General features: G+C 38.3%; 1 protein-coding gene across 3 annotated transcripts in view; it reads right to left on the bottom strand.

Moving 5' to 3' along the window:
- LOC117941851 (cadherin-1-like) overlaps positions 1-9,357 on the bottom strand; it is a 20,565-nt gene extending 11,208 nt beyond the window's left edge. The window contains exons 1-5 of one of the 3 annotated variants that reach the window (XM_034867015.1): positions 9,023-9,357; positions 4,128-4,238; positions 3,275-3,415; positions 2,815-2,970; positions 606-750 (exon numbers count right to left, since the gene is read on the bottom strand). In XM_034867015.1, coding sequence (XP_034722906.1) covers positions 606-750; positions 2,815-2,970; positions 3,275-3,415; positions 4,128-4,238; positions 9,023-9,073 — 604 coding nt within the window. In that variant the 5' untranslated portion in view covers positions 9,074-9,357. The remainder of the gene's footprint in view (positions 1-605; positions 751-2,814; positions 2,971-3,274; positions 3,416-4,127; positions 4,239-9,022) is intronic. The other 2 variants (XM_034867016.1, XM_034867018.1) reach the window with 2 other exon arrangements.
- Positions 9,358-10,408: the final 1,051 nt, after the last annotated feature.

Below are 10,408 nucleotides of genomic sequence, written 5' to 3'. Positions count from 1 at the left end.
GGTAGCGGATATCTGAGTTGTCAGTATTTGGCTGGTCAAGATCTGTGGCCACAACCTTAATCACCTCAAAACCTGGAGTGATGGAAGTCAGAAGTTAAAACTAAGTACAGATTTCTCAAAATTTTAAGAGCCCTCTATAACATTGCATCTGGTGATCATGGTATGTGTAGGGCTAGGGTGTCAGTTACATAATTTTGTAGTTTTGTCATACCCCACAGAGTGAACTCAAATTATCCTTAGTTATAAAAAGTAGTGTACAACATATGATTAGACAACTAGAGTAATGACCAAGATGACAAACAGTCTAAATTTTTAGCATGTCAAGAACATAGAATCATCAAAGTAATAAGTAAAATATTGTTCAAACTGCTATCTCTAGCAACTACATTCTTTTTTGGGGTAACAGGTAACAATAAAAAAAAGTCGTCAGCACTATCACATCCACTGAGTAGTATTTTCCCCAATGTGCTGGAGCAGGTCTTGGATTTTACTATATCAAAGTAAAAGGTCGAACAGTTAAAATCATATCCTGCTTTTTTGTCTTGTAAAAGGTTGAGCTCTGACATACATCTGTTTCAGGATTGAATGAGATCCACTAACTGTACCTATTGGTGTGGCCTCGGCAACTTCTCCCAGAAAGATGTCTTGAGCAAAAGTAGGTTTGTTGTCGTTCTGGTCAATAACTTTCACTATAACATCCATTGGGGCCTCAACATTTCCTGAACTGTCTGCTACAGCATGAACTTGACACTGCATAAAACAAACATTTGTATTATAATACTGTACATGCAAGAATACTCGATGATAATGATTCGGCATGGATCATACAGATACATACTGATTCAAGCAATCCTGTTATTGACCAACAGTTGTGTCAAGTATACTTTGTTACCTTACTTAAGTAAAAATGTATATACTTTACTGGAGTCATTATTTTACAGCAGACTTTTTACTTCTACTCCTTACATTTTCACCCAATTATTTGTACTTTCTACTCTTTACGTATTTAAAAATAGCCTTGTTACTCTTATTTTAGTTCAGCTTGTTTTCATTCCGGCCTGTCATTTTTTTTAAGAAGCACAAAAAATGGATGTACACATATACATTCCAATAAAGGCTTTTGATAACATGCATCTAAAGTTTGACTTTTTGCACCATTACAATAATTATAGGCCACTAGTCATCATATCTTCCACGCCATGAAACACATGTTTATGCTCATTAGTACACATGTATTAATGTATTTGCATTATACAAAAATGTGTTTATTTTCAATGTGCTAAATGTGCCTGAAACAGGTGCATCCTAAATTTTTCAACATTAACATTTTGATATAACAATATAGGCATTATGGCCTTTAGAAAAATGTATTGTTGAGGGGGCTTGGGGGGTGGTAGTGCGGCATAGGTCCCTGTGGCGCGTCCTAAGCTTATGTCCTTAATGGCATTTTTTTCTCCATTACATTACTTTTACTTTTATACTATATGCAGTTTTGAAACCAGTACTTTTTTAATTGAGTAAAAAGCTCTTCTACAGAAGTCTTTTTAAACCCTAGTATCCATACGTCTAAATGAATAATGAATTTAAATACTTTTGACACCTCTGGTCACCGTCTTAAAGTGAGAGCCTTTGAACTTACATAAAGTCTTACATGTTTCTGAGAGCCAGATACTTTATTGTAATTTAACCCTCCAGGGTTTACGGCACTAAAATATCTTCTTAAATTCTCCTTTAAGGTATTTGCATATAAACTGATCCCCATGTGTTTAATATCAAACTCAGCTTTCTGTCTAGTGACGCCCATTTGCTCCAGAGCAATGTGTGAAGAGATAATTTGGCTTTAAAGCCAAAATAATTCTCAAATCTCTTGTGAAAAAACATAACTACGATCAATTGTTTTGGTGCTTGAAATGAGTTTACAAAAATCTTGGGTTCACAAAAATAGCCTAATATATGAATAGTTAATAAATATCTAACATACATTTTGAGTAAGAGTGTTGTCAAACATCGCTTGGACTCGCCAGTGCGCATAATAATAACAATAATCCTGGCATCTTAATGTTCAATAAACTGAGGGAAATTTAAATATGAGAGTTATGTAAGAAATTTAGCAAGATAATTAACTGTTACCCTCATGTATACATTCCCATGTTGCACTGAGCACCTCTCTCCATCTGTATGCAACCTCATTCCATTAATGCATGTTATTAACTCAACTTCTTCCCTTTCCCGGAGTCTTGCCCTCTTCTCTCTCCTCCTATCTCTTCCTGCAGCTGTCTCTGGTTCTGGATCTGGGGTTGGAGTCACCTGCTGTCTCCATGTTCGTGCTCGACGCCCTCTGCTGCAATTCTTCATGTCTCTCTCTCTCTCTCTCTCTCTCTCTCTGTCTGTCTGTGTCTGTGTCTCTCTCTCTCTCTCTCTCTCTCTCTCCCCCCTAACCAGATGACCGCCCACCCTGAGCCATGGTTCTGCTCGAGGTTTCTGCCTCTTAAAGGAAGTTTTTCCTTGCCTCTGTCGCTTAGTGCTTGCTCTTGGTTGGATCTGTTGGGTTTCTGTAAATAACATCACAGAGCACGGTCTCAAAGCGCAAAGAGATAACTGTTGTTGTGATTTAGCGCTATGTGAATAAAATTGAATTGAATTGAATTGAATTGAATGTATGATGAGCACAAAATGTAAAATAAAAATGCATTTTGTGCAGAAAACTAATATTTAAAAACAATGAATTCTGAAGACAAATGGAGTCTCCCGGCCTGATCCTTAAAACTGACCAAAGAACGTATGTGTAGCACAAACATCAGAGAGGATGCTTACCATGTACCTGTCTTTCTCCTCTCTGTCCACTGGTTGTGTGACATACAGAATGCCAGTGTTTCTGTCCATGGTGAAAAGGCCAATAGGAGGATGATCAGCTCCTTCACCAGTGATGCTGTAGAAGATCTTCTTTACGTTATCCGCATTAGAACGGATCTGGACAAAACACCACAGGCCTGAGTTAGACCACCCTCACTTACTACAACTATAGTTACAATATTCTTAAACTTGTTTTACTACAATAACAAAGCAATGCCAAATTATTTGAATCATACTATTTTTACATTTTTGAATCTACTGTAAATAAAAAGGTTTTGAAAAATGAAATACAACCTAAAATAATATTTTCAAATCCAAGCTCAATGACGGCAGTAGAAACCAACATGGAGTCATCTTTTTCAAAAACAAATATTAAATACAGTTCAGTACCAATGAGTATAAGGGCTTTGTTTCATCTTACTTGCGTTACTTTTAGGGGGTATGGTCCTCTGTCATTCTCAATAAAAGTGATAGCAGGAATAACCCATTCTCTCTTCCTCCTCCTCAGCCCCTCAGCCGGCTTGGGAAATTCCAGAATGGGCACCTGTTGATCAGTTGCACTCTGAAAGAGCATGCACATTAGTAGCCAGTTTTAGTACAACAGACACTAATAATACAGTAATGATTTATAGTTTATTTATCTTACAACAGAAATTACAATGTTTTCAATATGTTATTAGACAGGCCTGACATACACACGCATGCTCAGTACCTATACATGCAATAATGGAGAAATGTCAGGGGGGTGTTAACGGACTGTAAACAGTTAATTTTACTGTTTGTCAGCTCTATATATCCTAAGGAGGGGCCACGGCAATCTAAGCAAACACATAAAGGCAGAGTTTGTGTCGAAAAACTGTTCAACTGTTTTTACCAATTATACTCATTATTATTTTATTATTGCACATTTGTTATTGCAAAAGAGCCATGAACGGTGTCAGAGAAATGTGCACAGATAATAAATTGACATGCCACGGCTTAAACAGATCTAACATTGCTACACAACACAACAACATAGTTATGAAAAACAGTAAAAAAATGGAGTCTTGGCTATTCCTACACAGCGACAGAGGGGTAGTGCTTGTTATAGAAAAACAGGTCTTTGCATGCAGAGCCTCTACACTGTCAAAACAGCCTCTAACAATGTCTTTACTGTACTAGACCCTTGATAAACAACAATGGGATGTACTGTATTTGGCACTTTCAAAGCATTTTTGGAATTAATGTGTTCTATTTTAAATGTCCCTTTGATAGTGTGTCTAATTTAATCCTACCTCTATGTTGTTAGCATAGTCCACTTCAGTATGTTGATGTTGATGGTTCTGGCCTCCCTGGTAATGCTCAACATGTAATGTTGGCTCCTCAGAAGTCACAAAACCAGAGACCTAAGAGAGGAAAACAGCCTTTTAATTACTAATAATGCAGATGTACAGAAAATGTTCAAGCTATGAGTCTGATTATGATTAAACTGATTATGGCATTCCTTGGGATTAAAGCAGTATTTAACACTAGTGTCATTCACAACGGAGAAGTGGCAGATCTACATTAAATCACACCCCAGGCGAGACCCCTTCAAGTGCCCCCGCCCCTCTACAAAAAAACAAAACAAAAACATAGAAAAATGGTTAATGTTTGTGCAGAATTTTGCAGAATTACTATTTTATATCATATATTTATTTCACATTCCGATTATACTGTCATATTTTGTGCAGAACCGTGTTAATTGTCTTTTGGAAATGTTGGTGGTAGAGATTGTGCACCTTAAAAAGTAGCAATAGTTAAGTAACTGCTCTTCTCTTAAGTGTGTTTTTCAAATGTTCTAATGAAATATTTGTGCAAATGAGAAATATAATTTTCTCTTTCATTTATGTTGTTACAATTAAATATATGCATGTGTTGATTATTCTTATAATTATTCACAATGCATTTCAGGGTGTATGACTTTTGAATCTCTATTTGTGTGTCCTCCCTGAAGGAGAAGACAACTGTTTGTCTTTGCATCAACAGTTGTCCAGAGCTATAGTTATCATAGCAGGTCCCAGGGTGAGACCATAGCCTGTCCGAAGAGACAAGATGTTCTTTTTTCAGCTAAGATAGAATGAGCGGTAAAGAAACTTGACACACAAACAACAGATGCAAAAGACGTAACAGCTCCAATTTGTCTGCCTGGGAAGATTAATTGATTTACTAAAATTAGTTTTCCAAATATGATAAGTTTTTCTCATGGGCGGACAGGTTATAAGGCAGGAAACTGTAGTTGTAATGTTGCAAGACGCTTTTCACTCTCTAACTGATGTTTGCATTGTGAAACCGTTGTTGTCATTTGATTGTTCTCTGCAGAAAACAATTAAAACTTCACCAAAGACCAAACCTTGATTCAGTTAGCAGCCTGTCTTTATTTTGTTTCAACAAAGTCTCACTTCCAACTAATTCCTTTATCGCTGTACAAGAAACTCCCACGACATTGCTCACGTAAGTGAACCCAAACATGGTTCCCATACGTCAAGCCCACTTCAACAAATCAGTACACCATGTAAGCGTGGCCTCAAGAGTGACTGTAGATGGTACCCTTAAAATTGTTACGGAGCAAAATTCTTTTTATTTCTTTTTATCAGCTCCGTTTGGAGATGCTACTTGCAAAGTGTCATGCAAACCAGCCTAGGAGGACTTCGAAAAAGTAGGTTTACAATAAATCACAATTTTACTGGTATAAAATTGTAGGCGGAAATGTGAGATTCCGCTCCATTCAGTGACGCTTGGACATCATTTTTAAATGTGCAATATACGGTATGGGAGTTATAGGGAAAAACATGTTTGTTTGTTATAGATTCCCCAGGTGGCGGAAGTATGTCAATTTTTATGTCCCAGGTCCTTGGTTCTGGTCCAATCTTGAACATTGTACAGCCCCACCATGCATAGTTCAAGCTGTAGTCACACTTTTACCAACGTAAAAAGAAAATGAACTGGGATTACGATAGGGTTCCAGGCACCACTGGTACCCCCTAGGCTTGGATTAATCTATACAGTTAATGTTACTGATAACTTAGTGGGTTAGCCCAGAGTTGTTAACCGTAGTCAAAACAATCTAACAAACTAAAAATAAATAAGCGTGTTGAACGATTTCGTAATCTTATGTTACCCACCAAGAAGTAGCTAACGTTATAGACCATGGACATTAGCAATAGCTACTTGTCATCTAGCAACTTTACAGTTGCACCAAAGCACTTTTCTCTTCCACCTACAGGTTGGAAGTGGAATTGTCTTTTAATGTTACCATAACCACGATTCTTATGTCTCATTCAAACAAGTTAATGAACCACTGAAACAATTTTTGAAAATTATTTTAAATATTGTTGGTACAAAAGCAAAGAGGAAGTCTTTAATCCAAGCGCAGTTGGGGAGGGGGAGATGTAACTTGTTGAAGGTTGAGCTGAAATCTATGAAGAGCAGTCTTGCATAGCTACCTGGGTGTTTGAGGTGGCTCAGCATTAAGGGGAGGGCAATGTCAATGGCATTCTCAGTAGAGCGGTTTGCCCTATAGGCAAACTGGTGATGGTCAAATTTTGGTGGGAGGTAGGCCTTGATGTGCTGGGCAACCAGCCTTTCCAGGCACTTCATCACCACTAATGTAAGTGCAATGGGCCTAAAGTTGTTCAGGCTTTTGTGAGCTGATGTTTTTGGAACTGGGCGGAAATGGCGGATTTCTAGCAGGATAGGATGATGGCTTGGGTCAGGGAGATGTTGAAGATATCAGTGAGAAACCCCGTTAGCTGGTCTTCACAGGCCCTGAGTACTTTCCATGGTTCTTCATTGGCTACAGCCACCTTCCTCTTGTTTACTTCCATCAGTGCTCTCCTCACCCGATGTTCCTGGAGGGATACCAAGGTGTTGGTGAAGGCTGGAGAGGTGCTGATTGTCTGTTCACCTCAAACTGGGCAAAGAAGCAGTTTAATTCCTCTGTCATTGTAGCAACCAATTGTGATGGTGACATGATGGTGAGCACAGAATGTGATGTAGGATAGGATAGTCTCTGTATACTCCTCGACATCCAGGCTCTCAAATAGACCCAACTCTGTGAATGAGACGCTGTCTTGGAGCTGGGAGAGGACGTCCTCTGGCCAGGTGTTGATGAGGGGTGAGGGGTGTAGGCTGGTATGTGGTGCAGTGAGAGGTTGTCTGAAAGGCCAACGGGTTGTTGTGGCATTGGGCTATATACATGCTTAATTTTACAGTACACATGGCCAAGTGTGCCGCTCTCCCTGGTGGCACACTTTACATCTTGGGTGAATTTAGGGAGTACAGCTTTTAAGTATGCCTGGTTGAAATCTCCGGCTACTATTTGTACCCCATCTGGGTGTGCATGCTGCTGTTTCCTTACACCCATGAAGATAACTGAGTGCTACATTTTGTTAGCATCTGGGGGGATGCACACAGCTGTGATGGTTACTACAGTTATCTCCCTAGGTAAGTGAATAGTTATCAGCCAATGTTATCTATTCAAAATTCATTAAATCACCTAGGTACTGCATTCATTCAAAAGTCCAAATGGTTAAACTTTACTTGAGGTTGTGGATAATATTCATGACATTGTTGTATAGCTAAGCATTCGATGATAAAATCTAAATTCATGACAGGTTTAAATTATTTCCCTTTACCTGAGGTCAAGGAAAAATGTTCATGACACAATTATAATGCTCTAATGACAGCCACAGGTTGTATTGTCTAGTTTAATGTCAAATTGTAATAATACGGAGATTGTTGTCTTTGCTAAAGTCAAGTTGTTATGACAAAGACATCTCAGACAATGTTATGTTTGCATTAAAAGTGTCATAATTTACCAAATGACAATTATTGACAAAAGGTGTGAACACTCAAAAATGACTCCTTCATGTTCATGACAGGTGGCAGGTCATCAAAATGAAAGTGTCATGTCAGTCGTACGCACATCCCTTCAAATATAGTTTTACCAAATATTGAATGACCGCTGGTTAGGTGAAACAGATTGTCGCTAAGATCCCAGGTTAGGTACCAAGGGAAAGTGTTTCAGGAATGGGGGACATGTCTGTGTGTTCACTGTTTTCGCAGGTAATGTTGATTTGAGGCCGAAAGTTAACCAAATAAGCATTGTGTTTCTGTTATCATTTTAAATTATTAATGCTGTGCTCACCATCAAGAAACATTTACATGCTGTTGCTCGGCGCTGTTGTTACCATTTACCTGGGCAAATCATAATGTTGTAGTCCATAATCCATTCATGAGTGATGATCCGCAGCCGATGTTCATCTACTTTATGTTGCTTCCTAAAGAAATCTGGGCTTTATACTGAGAATTTGAGAATATTTTCATATCACTTAATTACCTGTGCATTCACTGATTTATTTGTATTTTTACATTGACTCATCATCTCTTCAAAACAGTGCTTGTGTTGTATGACTTTTTTGTTATCTCCTACACCTCTGTTTTAATCTAGTACTTTAACTTAATGTGTTGTACCTGTGTTTTCTATTTTTCTGTGTCAACTTTTCTTGACCAAGACTCTGGGTAACTTTTTTCACACAATTTCTTACTTGTTTTTCTGCATACTTGAAGTGCTGAACATCAGAACTATGTCTGGGAGTCACTCCAACAACTAGTTGGAGTTTGAGGGGAATCATATGGGAATGTTGTTGCTGGGACGTCCAGTGAGAAGTGGGGGCCTGTTTTGTGGCCATGGGTACAAAGAACGAATGCTGAAGGAAGGGCAGTCAGTCCTCTTCAGGGTCTTTCGGTTGAATAGAGATTTATTGTTGCGCCATCCGTTCTCCTTGAAGATTCTTTGATTCTACAAATCAGTCTTAGAAAATCCACAACAGTTTTTTGAGTGTCCTGAGCTGCTCCCTCTCTGGCTCACTCATTACTCAATCTGTCCCACACTGGCTGGTATACTTAGTTAGATATCTTTCTACTTTCTGTGGAATCTTAATCAGATAAGATATGATTGCAATTTTAGTGTTACCAAATAAAAGACAGAAAGGAGAACCTGTATGAGGCAGTAATACAGTTCATTGACAGTAATAATACTTTGTTTACATTTCTGAACGTGCATTTGTTAAGCACCATTATTTAAAATGTGACTGTGAACTGAAATAAAACAGCAAAATGCAGTCTCTGTATTTATTATTTTACTCACCTGTAAAATGGCGAGTAAAATGCCCACAACCGTGAGACCAGCGGTCCCCATCTGTCTACAAATGATAAAAACAATTAAAGGAAACAAAGTAAATTGAAGCGCTAAATGAACTATAAGTATATTCCTTTACAAAGTTCCGTTTTGTTTTTTTTGTCTTCTCTCCTGAAAGTAGGTTCAGCTGAACGAGTTGCTGCAGGTATTTTCAACGTATGAACACACCTAAAGAGACGGATACCCGCAGTTTGTGTTCCTTCCTATTCCTAAATGGCTAACAGATGTACAACAGAGCAACAGCGTTCTTATTAACCAGCAATGAGCTGTCTCTGAGCTAAGTGAGCAGCATTCTCCAACTTTATACTCTGCTCTCTCTCTTTCTCTTTCTCTCCCTCTCTCTCTCTTACACACACGTGCATACACACACACACACACATTTTGCATAAAATGTTTTAAACTACGCTGTGGAAATAGTTTGAAACCTTTTGAATGTGGCAGTAGAAGTTCCAGGTTCCCCATTTTCATGAAACTAAATGTGATCCTTATTTAAAATAGTGCGACAAGGCCAGAGCTCCAGACTAACTTTTTTTTACTCTGAGCACTTTTAGTAGGAACTTTACCTAACTTCAAATTGTATGGGCACAGAAAACTTCAGAGTGCACAAGCTTAAATAGACCAGCAACGCAATTTTTACCACATTATATTTGATAAATGCTTTAGTAATTGTTGTAAATAATGTTAAAGTGCATTCTGTGAGAAGTTTGAAGAAAGTCATTCTCATATGTTTCTTTTGTATCTTTGAGTGACACACTGTTTCTGTGCAAACAGACCTTGAGACAATCCTTCCTCCCATCCTGACTATCTTATCTTACTACACCTCAACTTAAAGTGCTCATATTATGCTCATTTTCAGGTTTCACAGTAGTAGTTTGTTTGGCTTTGGTCCAAATCAGTTGGTGAGTTAGTAAACTTGGAGTGATTTGCCTTGGTCAGTTTGGTTTGGTTGGGTTTCACACCTGGAAAAATCCAAGCATGCCAAATTACATTACAAATCAGACAAGAACGTCAAGTCTTCTTATTGGTTGGATATGACTGGGTGGGGGAAACAAGTAAATGCAGGAAGAAGGTCCTGTGTTCTGGAATAGTTGTCACACCAGCTCATTTTAATTAAATGATCAGACATTGTTTCTACATCTACATTCTACGTTGTTACTACATCTGCGCTAGTCACTGAGACTTCACTCTGCTCTGCCGGCGTCTTTCTCCAATTGTAGCAACAGCTATCTTGCTTAATACCCTACCAATGTCAAAGATGTTGTTCCAATCATTCACCAAGTAGGGGTGCATGATATAGCGACTGAATATCGTTATTGCAATATCACGTTGCCGAAT

Source organism: Etheostoma cragini, chromosome 3, assembly GCF_013103735.1.
Source record: "Etheostoma cragini isolate CJK2018 chromosome 3, CSU_Ecrag_1.0, whole genome shotgun sequence".
Taxonomy (NCBI): Eukaryota; Metazoa; Chordata; class Actinopteri; order Perciformes; family Percidae; genus Etheostoma; species Etheostoma cragini.
This window is presented reverse-complemented; position numbering and strand designations above follow the sequence as displayed.